Raw genomic sequence first — 22166 nt, forward strand, 5'->3', positions numbered from 1 at the left:
CCATTCATTTTATCTTCCAAGAAATTCATATAATTGTTTTATTAATAAAGCAATACACCATTAACATATACATTTATAGCCAGTTGCATCAAAATTTTGACTTGATTTAGGAAACATTGGGATTTTTAACACAAGGTCTCATGTATGAAAAAAAAAAATTAAATAGTTTTTTTCCCCCATGAGAATATATTTAAATTAAAAAGTCCTGAAGATATGTACTATTACGAACAAAAAGAAGGAAAAAAAAAGAGGGGAAATATCTAGAGTGCTCATAACTTTAATATCCACAGACAGTTGGCTAAGTTGCATTATTAGGCAGCTTTCATCAAATCCCAATCTTTACATATGCCCTCCTCGGGCGCTGCTTGAAGCCTGTGAAGAACCTTGCCCTCTTCTTCCACCATATCCACCTCTAAAGCTCTGGCCCCTAAATGGGACTCCCGGGACCCCAAATGTCTCCAAATTACGCTTGCGCTCCTCTGCCCACGTTAATCTGAAACCATCCACAAAAGGGCTTAAACATTAGGCTGCATTTTAAAAATAGAGTAAAGAAATGACAAAAATAAAAGATGAATCACCTAAACCCATTATCAGATGGTATGTTGTCAAAGAATGACTTTGATTTGTCGTAGTAGCGTTTCGGCCCGCAAGGATCTTCTTCTGTGGTTAAATGCATCCCTTCTTTAGCATTTCTGTCTAACTCATAATTTCCATCTGGACAAAAAAAACAAGAAATAAACAGATTTAAATTAAAATAGAGTAACAGAGGAAAGTTTAATCAAACATCTATTAGAAATGACTGTCACAGAATCTTAGGACAGCTTACTCAACAGTCTCAAACTAGGGGGATTGGGGTGATGAAAAACGGAAAAATGACTTCAGAATTCCCGATTTAATATTTTTTTAAACTCATGAGCTGAAACGGAATTCACTCTAATGCTTTTGAAAGTATGACAGGATTAACCATCACAATACTGTTTGGAACAATTTTCCAGAATCTGCCTCCTTTGAGCTAAACCACTTTGGCCGATTACCCTTAATGCTCATGTTTTTCCTCTCCATCTCTTCTTTTATGAACTGTGCATTTGAGGACTCAAAATCAAAGTCTGTGTCAAACTTAAGGACAGGAGACGGAATGCTATTCATCATTAGCTGGCCTCGACCATGGCTCCTGCGCCTTGTTCCTAAGATTAAAAAAAATAAAATAAAAATTCATATTAAATGTGGTTTTTGCTTTATTAAAAAAAAAAAAAACATTTTTACAAACTAACTTTTTTCACACCTTGCCTTCTGCTGGGTGGTGGCCTGTTTTCAATATTCTGACGCAGCGATTCCTGCCTTGAAGTTGTAAAAGCTGGGCCTGACCTCACTTGAATTCAAAAAACATCTTTGCGTTAGTTGTTCACAACTGTAAACAGAAGCTTCAACTTCAGCGGCTGTTGACACCCAGTGGTCCACCTCACCCCCTTTATATATACTTTGCTCAAGCAAACTTTATAGCTTACTTCTGACATCGACATCCCTTCGATTCTGGTAAGTCTCATATCTTGGCCTTTGAAGCTGCCTCCTGTCCCACTGCTGCTCCTGGGATGGAGCCAAACCCCTCACTGGTCTAGAGCTTTCCATCTGCATGGTTTGAACGGCCTTTTCAACCATGGGGCCTCGCCTGATATGCATGTCTTGAAGCAAAGGCCCTGCAAGAAGATGGGGAAGAAAAAAAACCCAAAATGCATCAGGTTTGTACTAAATACATTTGCACTGGCAGACTTACCTATAGCTGAAGCATACTGATGGTTCAGTAAAGAGCTAGCTACAAGCGGATTGGATACTGGCATCTTCATGGGGCTGAGAGGTCCAAGCATTGAGGAGACATTTGAAGGGATTGCACTCGATGACTGTAGAACATTAAATTAGAACCATAAAAAAATGTCTGTGGAGGTCAGTGTACTGTGCTGTTCTTTACTGTACGTGTATTATTGCAGGATCTGACGGGAGGCTTGAGTGATGATACGCTGCAGGTTCACAGAGTCCAATATCCATGATATCACTTCCCCTGAAAGTGATGTACTCATAGACTTCATTTTTTGGAGGTAACGGTCGATCAGCGGGCCTTCCCTCTGTTCCAAAACACTTCACTTTAGAGGGGGGAAAAAAAAGTTTATTAAATACATTTTAGTCAAGTTGTACTTTTTTTATTTATTTTACTTTTTAAATGCACCCTTGAAGCTCTATCTGCACTACTCACCTTTTGCCAAAACTACAGTAGAATTGATTTTATCAATTGTATACAAAATCCCCTCATAACGATTTTGGGCTTTTGAGATTAGCCCTATTTTACACCCAATGTACGGTTTTGCTGAAGCCATAGCTGGAAAACAAACGCATGTGCAGCTGTACTATTCTTTAAAGACTCACGTCACATGGAAACAAACGACTGGGAAAAGAACCGGAAGTAGTTTATATGCGTTCACAGGTGACTTGAGGCCACGCCCTTTGATTAGGAAATTATAAACCACCTGACAATGCCACGCAAGCTTCTTTGTCTATCCTCACTCCATCAACAGTTTTCTTTAACATTGAGAAAGCATGAATGTATGGTTATTTATTTAAACATAGTGTCTTGTATTTATAAGACAATAATCTTTAAAGAAAAATAGGGGAAGGGGGTATTTAGGTTGCTTAAAAAGGAATGTGTTAAAAATTAAAGAATAAAAAACAAAAAGTTGTCAGTAACTTTACTAAATTATAAGGTTTCACTCAAGCAAATCAACGTTACTGCGCTTTTATCTTAGTTTCTGTTTTAACAACAAGGGGGAACCGATACAAACGCAGCCATTTTGAGCCGCTTGGAGTTAACAATAAAATGTGGCGCATACAAAAACATAAAAAAGGGCTTCTGTCGAGCAACACGGAACGTTATAATCGAAGATATTTGTTCGATTGAATCCCACGAAAAGGCACGATTGTCCGTGCACCACCTTTCTATCCTTTCGACCCACGAATAGGCTGCTAAGAAGCAGCACTCTGCCGATTTCGTCCATTTGCTCAAGGTTTTATTTTCGCCGACCAGCCAATCGCAACGCCCGTTGGCTCTGCGTAACACGAGAGGCATCCAATCGGCGCATGCGCTTCACGAACGAGCGTGGTTTGGCAAAGATGGCGGCGAGCTCCGATTTGCTGGGAGATGTTTTCTTCAAAACAGAGAGGGACGAAAAAGTGAAAAGTGAGCTAATTGGATCTCTGGACACCGAGTCAACAGAAGAAAGTCACGTTAACTCAGCGGGTGGAACGCAGTCTGAAACAAATCACGCTGACAGCTCGGCTATTCGCAGTAGTTTTAATATTCAGGGCAGCAAAATGGGACTTTCACAACAAGAGCTTGCTAAAGCAGGTAAGATAGCTGCGCTCTAGTACTATTAGCCGATAGCTTACTTTTTGGTCGCGTTGTTCGGCTTTCAAAGACTCACTTCTTTTTTTCTTCTCGAAGCTAAAGTGACTCGGACAGTTGTTGGGCGCTCCACTTGTTTTCATGTGTCTCCGCTGCCGTAGGGTCAGGAGTTCAAAGAGGTGTCAGTAGCAGTGCGGGGTGCCTCGTTCCGAGGATGGACGGAGCGGCGGGGGTCACCCCGGCGGCTGAAGCGGTCGGTAACCCCGCTCAGAGTCAACCTCAGCCGGCAACGGCCAGCGGAGTTGTTACGGCGGCATCAGACGCGGCATCCGGGCTGGAGAAACCCGAGGGAGCCCAAAGTTTGAATGGAAGCGCCGCGGTGACGAACTGTCACATCGCAGAGAGCAGAGCCGACAGTTCGCAGCCCAACGGACCGGCTCCCGCGTGCAAGGAAGAGGCAGCGGCTGTTCAGCCTAGCACTATCATTCGAACTACTTTGAGTGCTCAAAATGCTCCCTCCCCCGGCGTGGTTCCGGCTCAGCCCGGTGCCAGAACAACTGTACCCACGGTCACGCTGGTGAAGCCGCTCATGCAAACTTCCACCAGCAGCCCGGTTCTAACCTCCTCGTCACCGGGCATCAGTGTTTCCAGTAGCTCCCCTGTCACTAAATCGGACTGCACGAAAAGTGTCATCCTGACCGGCGGTCAAGCCGCGCCGCCGCCAGGCGCCACGGCGACCATCAGGAGCCCCGGGGTCTGGCCGAACCCCAGGACCGCCGCTCCATCAACGATTGCAGCAGCTCCGGGTGGAGTTCGACCCCCTGCTCCACAGGTGCTGGCTCCACGGCTCAGTCAGCCCCAACAAAACACCACAAACATCCAAAACATCCAGCTTCCTCCAGGTAATACAGTTTCTCCCTCCTGTTTACGCTCAGCTAAGAGGATTTGTCAGAGACCTGCAGGTAAACAGCACATGCTGGTACTTTTCAGGACACAAAACTTTTAAAAGATTATGATTGTCTGTTAATGACTCCCTCTGATGAAGGCTGTGTTTTTAAATTGTTTTAGTGGCATTTTTGTCATGATGGAGGACATATATTAAAAAAAAATGAAGCTTGAAAAGTCATTTTAAGTATTCTTTTATTCAAATCGTTGTGAATCAGGAGCAGACAGAAAAATACTAATGGAAAAGGTTTGTAGGTGGGACGTAGGTGCCACTATGGCCAAAAAGCAACAAGCTCCCTGCTCTTCTCTTTTCTTGAAAATGACTAGATACATGTCCGTCTGCGTTTTCCTCATTTGAGCTGGCTTTTGGCTCCAAACTGTACGGCTGGATAGATCCACGATTGCTCGCTATTTTTGTTGCACCAGTAATGTTTGTTTGAGGGTTTAAGGGGCTGTAAGCTAACGGGAGAGCATTTAAATAGATGGATGATGGGGATGGGGGCAGGCTTACTCCACGCCAAACAACTCTGGTGAATTACTGATGAACTACTGCAGAAATGATTTAATGGAAAACAACAGGTTTTTATTTGAGCAAAAAACGGCATAATCATACATAAAAGACCACTGGGAACGCTTTTAGAATAGATTTAAAAGATGATCATCGGGGTGGAACTTTAAGGCTGAGTAAAGTTCTGCTGCTGTATATAGTGCATTCTTGGATCATTTAGTTGTTATCTATTGATTATTCTTTCTCCTTGTGTTAAAATGTTGCATTCCTTTCTGTTATCAACATTTGTTTCTTTGAATGCTTGTCAGTTACTTACTTGTCTTCAAGATAATTAAGGATTTGATCAGTTTTAGTATTAACATTACAATGTTGTAACATATTTATAGAGAAGTTGTGTTTCAATCTAATTAATACAAATCAAACTACAATAATCCGGCATGAAATAAAGTAGAAGGGTGTTTTCTGTTACTAATTCTGACATTCAGGCACCTTTTGTTTATTTTTTCCGTTTGTTCTTTTTTGTTGTTGAAAGTTACTAGAATGTTTGTTGTTCCCGTGCAGGCATGGTCCTGATCCGCAGTGAGAGTGGGCAGCTGCTGATGATTCACCAGCAGACCCTGGCTCAGATGCAAGCCCAGTCGCAGTCACAAAGTGCCATGACGCCGCGGCCCGCAGCGCCCACCAGCACTCCTCCTGTGCAGACGTCTCTGCAGGTACCGATTCTCCGGACATGTCGGTGCAGAAAGACATCCCCAAAACATAAGGCCAATGGATTAGATTGAAAAGTACCCAACTGGTTTAGAATTATCCATCAGAACGGATGAATGTTGTGGCATTAGTGTAGCTGTGAAATTAACATCTACTCACAGAGACTTGTTGCACATGAGCTTATATAAGATAAACACAAGATAATCTCAATGCAAATGCAAGTCATTTAGAACATTTTGGTGTATTATGGGAAAAAAATCGTCCCTGATATTGTGCACTGATCCCAGTGACTCCAAACCGGATATAGCAGGTTAAGAAAATGGATGGATGACATTGTTGTAACCATATCATATTGTGGAAAAGAAGAACCACTTTAATCCTCAAATAAGGACTAATGGTACAGTTCAGTTTCCAAACCAGTTGCTGTGTGAAATAAAACAAAGATACCTGTGCAATAGTATTTGGTACAGCATTGTTCATGGTAAGCATTCGGGTTAATCTTTACTTCCATGGAGGTTGTTTTGAAATTGAAATGAAGTTTCACAGCTGCTGAGTTACTTGCAGAAGAAGCCAAATCCGGCAGATGCTTGTAGATGTGTGAGTAGTTGATGGCATGAAGCTATATATGCATCTCTTACCACCCTCTCCACAATTATTGTGCAGACTCCAGGTACTCCACTGCTGACCCGCCCTGTCACCTCCACCACTATTATAAAACAGGCCTCCCCAGTCCAGACCACAGGGATAGTCACCACTGCGCTGCAGAGGCCTCCTGTGCTGCAGGTAAAACCACTGCTACCTTTAAAGCTGTGGAGGATTTGATTCTGAAAAACCACTGGATTCTCCCCACCACATCTGCCTCATTGTTGATCAGAAGTCCATCTGCTACTTTCTTAACCCTTGTGCTATCCTAGGCACTTTAACGTTGGGAGTTGGGTCATCTAGACCCACTAGACAGTGCTCTGAACCTTTTTTCTTCAATGATTTGTGATCTTCACTGGTGTCCATGGATTACATGAAATCTTTCCACCTTTATCCACCTTTGTCATGTTAGGGAGAACATGTCAACGTAAGGGTGGGGTCATCTGGACCCCATAAAATTGCACAAGGGCTAAAGCAGCTGGGGCAACCTCTAAAGTGAAACCCTCAAGCTAGCAAAGTTAAGAAAAAACAAACGGATTTGGAAAGTTTCTTTTGGCTGAGAAGAGCCAGTGAGGAAACAGAAGAAGAAGCTTTGACTTCAAAATAAAAGAAAGCTGCATTTAACAGAGAAAAACCAGGAGTCTTTTCTTCAAATATGGATTTATTTTAACACTTGTTCCCATACACCATAATGCTGCTGATAATGTTGTTCAAATGGTGGATTCACGTTTATTATTATTTTTAGAAAATACAGGTTACGCTAAAGGAAAGTGAGCACATCTGACTTCCGGCCAAAATTCTGGAAGGACAAGTTTGTCTGGCTGTTTTGTACAGCGGCGGTCCCCAGACCGCGGACCGGTACCGGTCCGTGGGTCATTTGGCCGCAAAGAAAGAAAAAGTAACTTACATGACTTCAGTTTTATTTAGCTAGCAAAATGAATAAAAAACAAACGTCTTTGGAACGTTTCTTTGCCAAGGGGAAAAGGCCCAGCCAGGAGACAGAAGAGGAGCCTTCGACTCCCCAGAATAAAGAAAGCTACATTTAATAGACAGTACTTTTTCGCACCACAAGTGTGGGAACGGGAGAGGATGATGACACCTGAGCGATGTTCAATGTTGTGCGTGTCAAAATAAAAGCTCACGGTTGGTCTTGTCACGGATCTGTACTTCCTTCAGCGTAGCGTTGCTAAAATAATTCTCTGCCTACTTCTTAAAGACCGGTCCGTGAAACCGTCGTGTGACGTCGGACCGGTCCGTGGCGCTAAAAAGGTTGGGGACCGCTGCTGTAGTGTACTCATTATTTGTTTGTGGATGTTTGCTCTAGAAAGCATTTAAACTCTTCTATTTCTGTGGTTCATTTTCTTGATTCTTTCCTCATTTTTCGGACGCCACTGCCTGCTCCTTTCTGTTGTCCTCTGAAGCTTTTGCCTTTAAACTCAAACAAAAATCCTGTCAGACTAAAAGAAAAGTCCAGTATTTTTGATAACTTAGTTAATAAATAAACTCACACACCAACAGATTTTTTGGAGCTAAATAAAGATTCAAATGTCACTAAATGTCTGTAGTTATTACATTTAAGAATTAGAACCCGGAACTGTGTTGTTCACAGTCGGCTGCTTTGTTTCATTTTCTGTGCTATCTGTGACATTGGTGTGCTCAGTTTTCTTGTCTTTATGTGCAGTTTGTTGTGTAAAATATTGACCCAGACAACAGCTTTATTAGTGTGAAATGGCAAAATAAAGGATGGTTTGAGTGTCAGTTATACCACCAAAACAAAGATATGCATAAAGAAATTCCTCCTGTTTTCAAGCAAAGATGGAAAGTCCTAAAAAACCTGCGTGAAAAAAAATGTTACCAACAATCTGATGGGATTGCCTTGATTAAATACATCCCAGGTCTTCCTGGATTTGCTTCAGACAGTGAAAAATGATGTAGAATAAATCATTATTTTTGATAACACGTGTCTAGGATGTCATAGTTTTTCTCAGGAGGAAAACAAAGGTGAAATCTAAGCTAAAACTAAGCTGAGGGCTTCTGTTCCACACCAATTTATTTCATATTCTGCAATTTTTTGGAATGGAGAAGAGAAACAATCTTTGATATTACATATATGCATTAAGGCTTCTGTGCAGGAGGAATCTGAAAAGATAGTTGCTTCTACTATTTTATATAAATATATAGTTAAATTTTTCTACATTGCGTGACCACTCGTGTTTTGTTTTTTTGGTCCATATAGAACACGGTCATGCTGGGAGTGACGGCCTCAGGACAGCCAATGGGAACGGCCGCCAAAGTCCAGCCAGCGGCTCAGAGGGTGGGACCGCTGGGAGCCACGGGAACAGCCGTCGCTCCAACACCAGTCTCAGCTGTGAGAGAGAAATCCGAACCCTTTTCCCAGCAGAACCAAGCTCCTAATTTCTGTGGAGTTTCTAATCGGAAACCCTTGTTCTCACAGGAAACACTGGAGAATGTGAAGAAGTGTCGGAACTTTCTCTCCACGCTCATCAAGCTGGCAAGTGGAAAACAGTCGCCTCAGACTTCAGCGAATGTCAAAGAGCTGATCAAGAACCTGCTGGTACTTCCCCCTCACATGATCTGGTCTTCTGGGCTTTTCTTTCTTCTTCATTCATTTTTATTGATCCTCTTTTGTGCTTTTATTGAAATAGCAAGCAAAAATAGAGCCTGAGGATTTCACCAGCAGGTTGTACAAAGAGCTGAGCTCCTCCCCTCAACCGTACCTGGTTCCCTTTCTGAAGGTTAGCCCACACTACACTCTTTGAGGTTTTTGATCAAACTTTGGAGTATAAAATCAAACAAATACGACAAGTAAAGTCTTATCATCTTTATATATTTTTTCTTAGTATAGTAAATTTGAGGATAATGACCCCAGAGAAGGAAATAAAAACTTTGTTCAAACCAAATGTTTATGCCATATGTTTAGACAGAATGGTTCCTAGCAGAATGTACTAGTGCATGAGGAGAGTAGGCTAACCCAATGGAGAGTTGAGGAGAAATGGAGATCAGGAAATTGAGTTTGTCCAACCAGGATTCGTGTTGCAGTGGACCTGTCTTGTCGTGAAACACAAACATGGTTCAAGTCTTCTGTTGCCATGTTGACGTGACACTTTTGCTCATTTAGGATGAAACACCACTGATGCCAGATTTACACTGGTCTGTCTGCGGTGCAACTCTCTTGCGTCGCGTGGGGATGTGTTTTATGACCGTCAGTTAGTTCACTTTGTCTCCGTTCCGTCTCCAGTCCCCCCCCCCCTCGAGGAGCGGTTTGTCCTGCCGCCCCCTTGTCGAGTAGTTCATCCAGGGCGTGCATTAATTTCTGATAATGCACGCCTCGTCTGGCATGATCCCTTACTTATCGCATGAACACGTCACCTTAAATATAAAATAACAGTTTTATTTTTATTTTTTTACAAAAGCAACGGACGCTTTTATTTTGAAACCCGGACCTGTTTTCTGATTCTCCGGCTGCAAAATTGACGCATCGATGGACTGGAAATAGAAATTCCCGCGTAAGGCTTGTGTTGCGTTGTGAAAGGACAGACATCAGACATCAGACATGATGGACGCAATGTAAACATTCCAACTGATAAATGAACGTTCTATTGTTTTAATTTTTTTTGTTTCAACGCAACAGAGACGCAGTGGAAATCAGCCTTAAGATAAAGCCAGAAATCATCACCAGATGAGCTTTCTGTTATTGGGTCAAAATTGATCAAAACATGAAAACAGTTTTTTGGATGTTATTTACAGAATTGACAGGAAAATCCACTGAATTAGAATGGCAGACCATAATATTACAAACCATGAACTCCAGCAGAGAAGCAGCGACTTACAACCATGACAATGCAGAAAGAAAGATTCAGGACATTCCAATAGCTTTTTTAATGGATTTATAATATGTTAACTAAATTAGTATTTTGAGTGGTGGACATTTTAAGAAGTGAGATTCTCTTAAATGTGAGGAATATTTAAGGAAAAGATTATTTACTTAGCTTTTTAGTTTCTATCTGACCTCCACAGATATATTCAGTCTGGAGAGTCTGAACAACAAATCAAATGAGGGCTTTTTATACATACCGTAGTCAAAATGTTCCTTTGTGTGGTTTCAGTTCTCCAAAAATTATTTCCAGAAAATATTTTTTTATTTGGACTATTTGAGTTTATATACTGCTTTTCAAACAGAACAAACTTTTTTTCTTTACTGTATTAAAGCTAGATAAAGGTGAACATTATCTGCTACAGATACTTTCTGTTTTCTTTTTTGTTATATCACGTTTTAAATAATTAAATATACATTTTAAATCTCAATTGGATGTTTCATGAGATCAAACATATAATGTTTTTCTTCTTCTTTTTTTTACTCTTGCAAACAAAATATGAAAATAAGAATTGTTTATATCCCATCCAAACCGGAGTTTGGTTAAACAGGACGAGAAGAACAAGAAATGATTTCTACAGTTTTCTGAACACTTTTGTTATTGATAGTTCAAGATAAAACCTAATGCATTGGTAGAAGTGAAACAAGCAGCAAAGAAAATAATATTTCAAAAGGTCATTGAGAAAAGAACAATGCAGGGAAGATTGTTCAAGAGGAAGATAGCAAGTGAGGATGAAGATGTACACGCTGAAATTAGAAAAGAGGAAGAAAATGTGAAAGGCGGAGGTGCATTTTCTGTTTTTATCAAGTTCTTTAGTACAATAATCACTTCAAATATTTTTCCACAAAGCCCTGTCAACAGTTCTTCACTGCTTTTATCTGTAGTGCTGTAACGGTTCATTTGAACAAGGATTCATGTCATAATTGGTGGTCGCCGATACGATTCATGGTGGATATGAGTTTATTTTGAACGATCCGATTCACTGACCTAAAATCAATGGACATTTATGCAAAAATGGAGCCAGTGTAACTCAGAAGACTTCCAGATTCATTGTATTTCTTGCAAGATAAAAAAAATGTGTGATGGACAAACAAGTAAACAAGAATTAGTGATGGGTAAATTACTTTTAAAGAATAGTTGATTGCTTTATTTACTGGATGAAATAGTAATTAAATTACTTATCTACTACTTAGTAGTTTCATTTAACCAAGAGACAATGTCAGATCCAACTGTTCACACAAATTAGTTTTTTACCAATTGTTTCACTGCACCAAAATGTGATTAATGAAATAATGAGGGTTTCTGTAGTCTGAGAGGGACTTTCAGTGGAGAATCATTCAGTGCAGGGCAAACATCAAAGTTAGTCATGTTTATAGCAAGTGAGCTCTTACAGGTCATGAAGCCACAATATGTTTTAAATATTCTAATTGACTTTTTAATAATATTAAATATACAGTAATTTCCAGACTATAGAGCGCACCTGGTTATGAGCCGCACACATTACATTTTTAAAGGATAAACCATTTAGTACATTCATGGGCCATACCTGTCTATAAGCCGCATGTGCCCATATTGAAACATGTGTTCCAGAATGAGGATGTGTATGTGCTGAAACCGCGTGCGTGTGTGTGTAAGAAAGAGGGGAGAACTTGTGCAGCGCCAGAGGGAGCGCTCTCTCACTCACTCGAGCTCCTTCCTCTTACACACACAGCACGCTGACACACACATATACTCATTCTACAACACCTGTACAGTTAGTTCATTAGTTAGATAGTTAGTAGTTACTGTTATTTGTTAATACAGAATAGTGCGTTGTAATTATTACTTGTATAAAAAATCCCACACGGTCACAGCTCTACTCCAAACAGTGCCTGTAACACGGCAGCAATATGGTAGTAACAGCACTAATAGGGCTGGTTAAAAAAAAAAAAAACATACTGGTAAGAGTCACTGAGAGCAGCAGTAACTTGAAGGCACCTGCTCCCTCAGTGCGGCCTCTTGTGCACTGAAACCATGGAAGTCTTCCTCCTCAGTGTTTGATTGGAATAGCGTCAGACATTCTTCGCCACACTCTCTCTCCATCTCTCCTTCTTTGTCGCTGTTAGTGTCACTCTCATCCTGAGGTAAATTCTCTCCTGAGCTTGCGCTGTCCTCTCCGTCATGCAGCAGACCGGCTTTTCCAAACCCGTTGGTGATGGTGGATTTTTTCACACTGCTTTTAACGATTGCTTTTAATTTGAAAGCTGTCATATGCATTTCTTCTTCCATTTTCCATGATGAGGGTCTGTTCGTGCTGTTCATTCACAAAGCAGGAATTTACATTAAACTTCCGTGTTCCTCGACACATATACCGTACTCCCCCCATCGCATTCTTCACTTTCTGCTCGAGCGCCCCCTAGCGGCCGTCAGAAAAAATGCATAAATTAGCCGCATCATTGAATGAGCCGCAGGGTTGAAACTGTGTGACAAAAGTAGCGGTTTATAATCCGGAAATTACGGTAATGTGGTTGTTTTGATTTTTGATTTGAAATGGTTTATTTCAAGCAATCACGGGATAATGCATAAACCAATACAATAAGATATTAAATCAAAGATTGCTTGAAAGGAAGCAAATTTCTATAATCCCACCCCTGTTCTGCCGTAACCATTTTATTACATGATTTATCATTATCCGTTTCATAACTTTTCATCTGATATCAATGCCTCACAGGCACAGTTTCAGGTCGTTACGTATGCTTGAGAGCAGCCGGCAGGCAATACGTGTCCGTTTGTCAACCCGAAACCGGAAGATTGAAGACCTATTCATATCTTTAATACATATATTTTTTAATTTCTTAGCAAAATACACTTCATTTTTCAGTGTTCTACTACCATTGCTGTTGTTTTCATGTTAAAGCTCTTGATTTGGACGGTTTTGATGGTAAATGTTCCGCGGGTCCATCAACACGTTGAGTGTGATGAAGCTGTAGCTCCGCCCAAATGCTCACACTAACTGTGAAGGTTTTAGTGTATGTGGGTCTATTTGAAACCCGATTTTATCAGCGCACACAGTGTTCAGTGTAAATTAAAAGTCAATCCTGTGTGAACTTCTCTACAATTTCCCTTGGGGGGGGGGTCAGGACAGACCCAGTCTAAAGTCCTGATCTGGGATTTTGAGTCCCGGACATTTTACCAGGAACTTTTGGACAAAATTATTTTCAATTTAAAGCACTCCTTCATAAAACAGTGTAACTCAGTGAAAGCTGACCACAGATCATCCTGGTCTAGGAACAGGGTGATGTTGAAAGTGCAGAGTTGGTTCTTCTGTTCTGTTCTGCTCAGTTTGTCCTGCTTCGTCTTGGTCAAGTTTCATAGTCTGCGTTAAGCTATGAGACAAACAACAGTTGAAGTATTGGAGCCATGAACAAGCTCCAGCTTTTTGTTCCATTCATAAACCACTGGATCCCATGTGGAGGATCTCAAAACCGAATCAAATGTTTCATTCAGTCACAAATAAGCCGCTCTGTTAGGACTAAAAGAATCTCATAGCTGCTTGAAATCCCAAAAGGGACTCTTTTGATGTTTTTTTGCTCTTTTAAACATTAGTTGGAAGCTTCCATGTAGGTCTTTAGACATGTTTCTATTTAAAAATGTTGATAAGTACATCTTGATAGCTCATTATGTATTGATGTTCCACCCATTATGTCTAAAATCATAATATTATTTATGGAATCAGGTTATGGATTCTCGAGTTTTTGTCTTTTAGCCATTTTGCCTTTAAGAATAATTCAAAGTATTTTATTTTATTATTATTTATTTTATTAAAAGCAGCTTATTTCGAAGGGTTTAGCAAACAAAAATAAAGAGCTGTAAGACATTTACATGTATGTTTGTCATAGGAATTCCATAGATTTCAATTATTTTGGAGGCTGTTTGGCAGCTCCTATGTCATCTCTGCTGTGCCTCTACAGAATAGTTTATGTAGTTTTAATGGCAAAGAGCTAACATGATGTCAAAGCTCAGATAAAGCCATGAGTTTAAGTCAGACTCCCGGTCTTAGAGTCTATATTAAAGCAATGTGACCGTGTCTCAAATGTGACCGCAGTAACATTTAGTATCGGTTTCATCCACTGTGTTTGCTGTGCAGAGAAGCCTCCCCGCGCTGCGTCAGATGACCCCAGACCCGGATGCATTCATCCAGCAGAGCCTGCTGCCTCTGCCCAGCACTCAGCCGGTTGCGACGGCCTCCACGGCCCTCACCGCTGTGGTGCTGCGGCCTCCTCTGTCGACCACAGTCACCACAGCTACAAGCACAACCAAAGCCACGGTCATCAGCCTCACCCAGACTCCTCAGAGTAAACCTGGGCTGGTAAACGTTCTTCTACTTAGAATTTGAAATGATAGGATGGCCAAGCGTGCCAGGATGACGTTTTCTCCCCCCCCCCCCCCCCCCCCATTTCCATGAATGTGAACAGATCGTCTCTCAGCAACAAGGCACCATGGTGAGGCCACAGGTGCCTCTGGCTCAGTCTCCTGTGGTGACCATCAGAGGACAGCCTCATAGCCGGATTATTGTTGGTCAGCCACAGGTGGTAAAACAGCTAACAGCAGGTGTGTGTCCAGCAGGTGCTTCTGATGATTTCAGTCAGTGTTAAAAGTTTGCCTAGGATCAGTCTGATAGTGAAGCACTCACTCATTTCCAGTAAATACTAGAATAAAAGGTTTTTGGTTCCGCTTTAGATTTTGATAAAATGGTCATATTGACATTGCTGCCATCTTGTGGTTAGTGTGTGTCATTACATTTAAAACGTTTTATTCTTTTCTAAAGTTTTCAGTGTATTTTATCAATGTTTTATTATACTCAAAATGAACTTGTTTTTTGTTTATAACCTCCAGTTCCAGCTGTGAGACAGACTTTGGCTCCGGGGATCAGAGGAGTTCAGGTGCTCGGTCACGCTTCGGTAGCTGATGCTCACAGGAACAGGCTAAAAGAAGCAGGAGGGGGAGCTTTCAAGTTAGTCCCACTTGCAAACGTCTTTGTGCTCTTCGATCACATGCTGCACTAATTTGTTACTTGTTGGCGTAATTTATGCACTTACTTGGGAATTATTTACTGGATGGTAAAAAAAAAGGCTTTCATTTAAAACTTTATTTTTTTTGTTGTTTCTATGGAAACCAAATATTTAATTACAAATGATATATTTTATGTAATTTTGCACTAAAAATTAAAATCATTTTAAATCAAATCAAATGCATCAGCCTTAATTATCTTTAAATATGACTTTTTTTGTGTGTTTTTGCACTAAAATGATTTGCAAAATAATTGAATACACAAAAATTTGGCTAACTTCCCACACATATTGTTTGTTATTTGTACTTTTAGGATTTGTCTCTTATTTTTAGCATGGTTCTGAAGAAAGTTTGTGACTGATTCATTTGTCATAATCCCAAGTGTGTTTCCACCCACAAAGCTTCACACCAACTAAACATTATTTTTGACTCGTGGTCAAACGCTAACTGAGATTCTGTCGTTTCTTTACTTTTTAACGACACGCAGGGATGATGATGACATCAACGACGTGGCGTCCATGGCCGGGGTCAACCTGTCGGAGGAGAGTGCCCGCATCCTGGCAACCAGCTCCGAGCTTGTTGGCATGGTGACTCGTTCCTGCAAGGACGAGGCCTTCCTGTCCACCCCGTCCCTTACCAGGATAGCCCTGGAGATCGGTGAGAGGCAGGAAGTTGGGATATAAAGTCGTTAAGTCTTCCAGAACAATTGAACTTACATCTGTGGATCTCTTCCACCCTCTTCTGCTGTTGCAGGTAAAAAGTTTGGTGTCAGCGAGCTGGGCACAGACGTGATCAGTTACATTTCTCATGCAACCCAGCAGCGACTCCAGAACCTGTTGGAAAAGGTCTCACAAGTGGCTCACCACAAGAACGTCACCCTGAAGGTGATCAGTCATTTCAGAGCGAGCTGGGCTTTATGCCGCTTCTCCCGTTGTGACCCCTCCGTCTTTTGCATCATCAGGAAGATGAGCGATGTGAGCAGGTCAGCGATGTCAGAGGACAACTTAAGTTTTTTGAGCAGCTGGACCAGCTGGAAAAGCAGAGAAAGGAAGAGCAGGAGAGGGAGATCCTCTTGAAGGCTGCTAAGGTATGTCATGGAAATGTTGTGTATTTTCACTTTTGCTAGTTATGTAAACAGTAGACACGCATGACATGAGGTAAGTCCAGGACACAGATTTGCTTTCGCTCATACGGTAGATGAATTGTAGAGACCCAAACACTAACGCCAAATACTTGGGGGCTGGAAAGATCTGCCCTCCTGCATAAAGGATTCATTACAACAGGGTTTGGCAACCTAAGGCATGTGTGCCACAGCAGGCCTGCAGAGGGAAAGACGGTGTCACAACAAAACACACTTGATCTGTCTTCTGTTGTATTTTTGATCATCTCATCTCTTTTCCGAATCGGACGTCTGTGTTCTTCCTGGGCTTCATTTTTAGGCTGCTTACGTCACAGCGCCACAACAAGTGCTGTCTAAATTCAACTACTCCTTCGAATACGGCCTTCTTTTTCCCAATTTCTAGGATTGGTCTGGCACATCCTTACTGTTCTTATCCCAAGATGCATTGCAGCCGAACCCGGAGATTTTCTGACAACAATGGCGGACTGTTAAAAGATAATTACATCTTTTTATAATTACACCTCCAAGATTAAAAATTGGATCAAATAAGCCAGGAAAAGTTCGAGCTCCATGTTTGGTTCCCTACTCCTCTCTGTTTGGGACTCACGGTTGCTAGGCGACAGGACATTTGCCGATGTAACGGCTGGAATTATCTAAAGAATAACCTCGTCCAAATTCACAGCCGGCAACATCCGTTCTACTCGCTTCACGAAGGACCCGGCCAACGTCGCCCCGGGAAGGCCGCGGCCCCTTGAAGGATGCAGCCGGCGAATTTGGACACACCCATTGATCTTTTTGCCAATATGAAGTCGTAAGGAAAGGGTCCAATCACGCAGCGCTGTTACTGTGACCCCACCTACCTGTAGCCTATAAAAACTCATTTCGGCATCAGCCTTTAGAATCAGGCGATTTAACTCAATGCGCTGTTGAAAAAAAAAAAGAAAACGAGTAAATGAAAACGTAATACTGATCCCGGGATTTTGAAACTGTTGCCGGTGAGATGACAGGTGTGTCTGTGGATGAAACGTGAGCGCATGCGTGTGCAGGGAAAAAGCGTGCAGGCTGCTGTACACGTTTATGACTGCACCACTGTTTTTTTGGTCATGTTTTGGCGTCGCAGCGGCTGATTTTTGTGAAGGTATGAGTTCAGTTTGTTGAAAAATAACCAAGCGAGGTCAGATTAAACCCAGAATTTCTTTCTGTTATGCTGAATGTTAAAATGAAAAGTTTAAAAGTTTCAAAATGAATACTACAACTGATCACAAATCCGCTTACTCTGTGAAAAAAATGAATAATAACGTTGTCCAATTGTGGAAAATGTAGATTACTATAATTGTCAAACTGACAAAAAAGTTAAAACATTTAGTTTTACATGCATATAAAGCAGCATCAGAGAATTGACACTAAGTTCAGGCCCTCAATATGCTTTTATTTAATGTACTATTTCAACCTTGGGCGATTTTCCTTGTGCAATATTATTATGAAAGCATGTTTTGGAGTTAATGGCAAAATATGTTTTAAAAAGCTGTTTAACTTGTAGTTTGTGAATTAAATCAAACTCAGATTTATTAAAAAAATGTTTGTGTATTTCTGTGTAGTTCACAGTTTAGGTGGTGATGGCAAAGTTGTTAAGGAGAGAATTTCTAATTGGCACTTCATGTCATAAACGTTGCTGACCCCTGCTTTAGAAGATGAAAAACAAGACATTATGTCACATTTTCTTAGAAAAGTAGTGACTATTGACCACATATGAGAACTGGACTGTGTGACTCCTCCCCCTTGGCGTTCCAAATAGGAAGTATCCAATGGTTCCAAAAAGCCAAAATCCCAGAACCATTCTTGCTCTGCCACCTGTTTTTAATGTGTTCTTGTTGATCCTAATTTTTTGATGATATTTTTTCTTTATTGCAATCTATTCAAGTTATAAACTGACTGACCAATCAGGTGCCTCAATAAAAGCATGTGGTCTGAAGTTGATTAACAGATTCTCACTTTCAGTGGAAGAGGTTTGGACTTCCAAACAGCTCCCTTCTGATTGGCCAGAGTGGTTGCTATAGAACTGTTGACTCTGACCGATTTGGACCAATCACTGCTCAGCATGGTGACGTCTGTTGTTTTATTAAAGCCAAGAGTGGGCCGTTTTCTAGGGGTGACATCACACTCACTGGCTCCAGTTCTCATATATAGTCATATTCTTGCGTATGTAAAGGGAGGGTTTTATTGCATTTGTGTACCTGCCAGTCAAAAACGACACACCCCTGAATATGTTCTCTCAGTTCTCCCCGCCAACGGTCCCGCCCACAACTCAGAGACGAGATTCTACTAAAGAACTCTGTAGAGACTGTGTCTTAGAAAACGACACAGGTTTGATCATTTTTGGTTAGAAATGACATAATCATTAAAAGACCACTAGAAACAATGATAGCAAGTAGTTAATAATAGAAAATTCTTAATAACTGTTTTTGGTGCTGGCGCCTTTTTCGTTTTTTGACTACTTTATTATTCAGGAAACGTAATTGACATTATAGCTACTTTAGATATTATTCTAGGGATGGGCCGCTATAATTTTTTTTCTGTCTGATATGATATCTCCCCTGTAAACTGTGGCCGATAGCCCATATTTGCAGATACTTAAGTGTCTACAGTAACACAAAGTTTAGATGGTGATCACCTTTTTAACATACAGCAAAGGATCTCATAGGAACAAGTATCACTTTAAAACTTATCTAAATGCTTTCAGATATATTCATATGAAAGTTTGAATATTGGACATAACTATAAACCATAAGCTCTCCATTGGCAGGGATTTATTATGAACAACATGTATCCCTATCAAAAATAACATTTACTTGAAAACAGTCAATTACTGACTATGACTGTCAACATTACCTTCTTTATCTATTAGGAACATTCAGGAAATATGTTTCTGAAAACAGTCAGAAGAATATTGGTAGTTTTTTTTTTTTTTTATCAGACCGATACAGATAAACTTAGATTATGCAAATATCAGCCGATAACGATACTGACACTGATGTATCACCCATCCCTACATTATTCATGCTTTTTTTCTTTCTTTCTTATTCAGTTATATTTGTATGCAACTGTTAAAGAAGCGACCTGAACTTAATACCACAAAGTCTGTTTAGTTGAAATGGAGTGACTGGGCATTATCTAATGAAGGACGGAGTGTCACTGTCAGGAAGAAGCTTTTATTCTTTTGTGATCGTGTAGATAAAGAGCAGAAGTCTGGGCTCAGTGTCATTAATAAACATTTCATCTGCTGCAGGTCGGCACATACGAGCAGGAGAATGAATAAAACAGTCCGCGTAATGAATTGAGTTCAATATTTAAACATGCTCTATATATTTTGTCAGTCTCGGTCAAGGCAAGAAGATCCGGAGCAGCTCCGACTCAAACAGAAGGCCAAAGAGGTAAGTGTTCGCTCAAGTCGTGGCAACATGTTTGGCAATTTGAGGAGATTTGAGACGGGTGACGAAGCTGCGTGTGACTGTTCAGATGCAGCAGCTGGAGCTGGCTCAGATCAGGCAGAGGGAAGCCAACCTGGCAGCCCTGGCAGCCATCGGCCCCAGGAAAAAACGCAAAACGGACTCTCCTGTGAAGGGGGCGGGCGCAGACGTGAGCAGGACCATTCCCAATGATTTGACATTGATGAAGGACAAGAGATCAAACGGAGGCTAAATCCTCCTTGGGTTTTCTTCTCAGGGCTCAAGTTCGGGTCCCTCTCAGCCCGGAGGCTCCGGAGGAGCCGGCTCCAGACAGTTCACACGTCAGCGCATCACTCGAGTCAACCTGCGGGACCTGCTCTTCTGCCTGGAGAACGAAAAAGAAACCAGCCACTCCCAGCTGCTCTACAAAGGCTTCCTGAAGTAGCAGCTCCGTTTGGGGCTAAGGATGCGGGTCAGACTGCAGTCTACACACAAACACACACAGGTGTCCGCTTTAAAACTCCCACAAAAAGGTACCGCTTCTGATGTCATCGTGCCTCTTGCTCTGTTTGAAACCAGAACACGTCAAAAACGGCTATACGCTGTTTTTTTTTTTAACTCTTGAGTTTTGGCTACAAAACAGAGATGTTAACTTCTCCTTCATTTTTTATTGTACATTATCAATGCCTTTGTATTTGTTTTACAGAGACTAACCTGGTTTTGTCATCTGCACAGCTGCCTTTCTAACACTTAAACCATGTAAGCCATATGCTGTATGCATTTAATACCTGACATGTTTTCTTGCTAATCTTTTCTGAATGAAACAGAAAAGCTTTATACAGATATTTTTGTTTTAAATATTGTGGGGATTGATCCCTATGCAGAATCAGTCACTGGTTGTCATAACTTTTTTTTTTTTTAATAACGCCCCTATAACATTTAATTCTTAATTATTTTTCACTTCAATCTTGTAAATATTGATTTTTAAATCAGAAAATGTAAGTTAAAAATTAAAAAAAATTGATGCCTTTGTTTTTCTGCACATTTACAAGCCAAAATCTAAATTTGAACTTATTTCATTATTGCCAGGAAGTGATTTTACTTCCTTTTCTTATCGTCACTAAAAAAATGTTTATCAGTATTTATATTTTTTGAGCACATAAATTCTGGACTTGCTTGACTTGAAGAAGTATCTTAATTAGTACATTTTATTATAAAAATCAATTTGTAAATTTTTCAGGTGACAACTTGGATTGAAAAAAAGAAGTGTTTATTTTCCATGTAAATAAATGTGCCACAGATATGACACTGATGTGCTTTTTACCCATGTGTACATTTGTACAGCTACGTGTTTATATGTAAATATACATTTAAAAAAAGTTTTTAATGGCTATTTTATAAATAATAAAATGATCTCTATTAAAAAAAATAAACAAATTATTTATCTGTGTGATCTTTATTCATGTCTTTGTTTTGTCTTGTAGTTTAGTATTCAATGCATATTAATAAAACATTATAGAATTATCCAAAAAACTAGTTTTTATCTGTAGTTTTTGGACAAATCAATAGAAAGTGACAATATCCTGTGAAGCCAACAGTAAAAACAAATATAAATGACGGCAGCAATAAACTAGAAAAAAGACAGCAGGGAGAACAACTGAAGAGTATTTAAGCCTTTCATTTGGAGTCAGACTTCCTTCTGCTAACAGAAATGTTTAGATTTTATTCTACAACTTCTTGGGTTAATTCAATGGCTCTGAGGGTTTAAAGCGTTATGATTGGTCAGGCATAAATCCTAAAATAAGTGTGAATGTGCCCTGTGGATGTCTAGCCTGATTCTAACATTTGCAGTGATAAAACTCTCCATTTTAGGGTTTTGTTCTATGTGGGACTCAGAATCAGGATTGGAGTTTGGTTTACCATCCAGAGTTTGTAGTTTTTCTCCCGAATCTGAAATTTCTGTAGTGTAAAAGCGCACTGTCTAGTGGGTCTACATGACCCAACTCCCAATGGTAAAGTGCCTAGGATAGCACAAGGGTTAGGCTGTATCCCACCTTCGCCCAACAGTTCCAGGCCATGCACCATCAGCTCCGTGACCCCAGAAGGGTCCCAGCCTATTAAAAAATAAACAGACGGACGGTTTTGTGGTTACTGTGTTTGCGGCTCAAGCCTTTGTTCTGAACTGTCCTCAGTTCCACAGCGACAGCAGAAAATCGTATTTACAGTCTTTTGAGCTTTCATCCTTTGACCAGCTTCATGGAGATACTGATCGCCATTTTCCAGCAGGACTTGCCACCTGTTAACATTTTTTTTTTTAAAATTGCCCTTTATCTGCTGCCACAATTAATCCAAGCAGCTTCTGACATCAACAGAGCCAGGAATTTTCTCAATTCCAGACATTTCTGAATCTCTTTTTCACATTGTAAAGACTATTCTCCAATATCAAGACCTTCAAACATTTGAG

The 22166-nt window shown here is 40.6% G+C and overlaps 2 protein-coding genes across 5 annotated transcripts; one reads left to right on the forward strand and one right to left on the reverse strand.

Moving 5' to 3' along the window:
• Positions 1–257: 257 nt before the first annotated feature.
• LOC101155350 (protein LSM14 homolog A) lies at positions 258–3559 on the reverse strand. 4 transcript variants are annotated; one of them, XM_023956732.1, is made up of 8 exons: positions 3468–3559; positions 1969–2135; positions 1772–1895; positions 1506–1694; positions 1283–1369; positions 1035–1184; positions 579–714; positions 258–493 (listed from the first exon to the last, which is right to left on the reverse strand). In XM_023956732.1, exons 1-8 carry the CDS (start codon positions 3529–3531, stop codon positions 340–342), a joined length of 1071 nt encoding a protein of 356 aa, XP_023812500.1. In that variant the 5' UTR covers positions 3532–3559; the 3' UTR covers positions 258–339. The 4 variants fall into 4 exon arrangements, with proteins under 4 accessions (XP_023812500.1, XP_023812501.1, XP_004070608.1 ...); XM_023956733.1 differs by having other exon boundaries at positions 3433–3541; XM_004070560.4 differs by lacking the exon at positions 3468–3559 and adding an exon at positions 2246–2433.
• taf4 (TATA-box binding protein associated factor 4) lies at positions 3105–20772 on the forward strand. Its single transcript, XM_023956731.1, has 16 exons — positions 3105–3391; positions 3550–4290; positions 5403–5554; positions 6213–6332; positions 8428–8559; positions 8647–8766; positions 8858–8947; positions 14214–14435; positions 14542–14677; positions 14963–15080; positions 15624–15793; positions 15890–16020; positions 16098–16223; positions 19631–19687; positions 19773–19892; positions 19980–20772. The coding sequence occupies exons 1-16, from the start codon at positions 3124–3126 to the stop codon at positions 20145–20147; spliced, it is 2871 nt and encodes a 956-aa protein (XP_023812499.1). The 5' UTR covers positions 3105–3123; the 3' UTR covers positions 20148–20772.
• Positions 20773–22166: the final 1394 nt, after the last annotated feature.

This window comes from Oryzias latipes, chromosome 7 (genome assembly GCF_002234675.1).
Source record: "Oryzias latipes chromosome 7, ASM223467v1".
NCBI classification, from domain to species: domain Eukaryota; kingdom Metazoa; phylum Chordata; class Actinopteri; order Beloniformes; family Adrianichthyidae; genus Oryzias; species Oryzias latipes.

Coding starts and splice junctions, on each gene's coding strand:
- LOC101155350 (XM_004070560.4), bottom strand. CDS start 2,366: ATGGCTTCAGCAAAACCGTACATTGGGTGTAAAATAGGGCTAATCTCA. Junction 2,136..2,245: donor TACTGTAGTTTTGGCAAAAG/GTGAGTAGTGCA, acceptor CCCCCTCTAAAG/TGAAGTGTTTTGGAACAGAG. Junction 1,695..1,771: donor TCAGTATGCTTCAGCTATAG/GTAAGTCTGCCA, acceptor ATCTTCTTGCAG/GGCCTTTGCTTCAAGACATG.
- taf4 (XM_023956731.1), top strand. CDS start 3,124: ATGCGCTTCACGAACGAGCGTGGTTTGGCAAAGATGGCGGCGAGCTCC. Junction 8,560..8,646: donor CTCCAACACCAGTCTCAGCT/GTGAGAGAGAAA, acceptor TTGTTCTCACAG/GAAACACTGGAGAATGTGAA. Junction 14,678..14,962: donor GGTAAAACAGCTAACAGCAG/GTGTGTGTCCAG, acceptor TATAACCTCCAG/TTCCAGCTGTGAGACAGACT.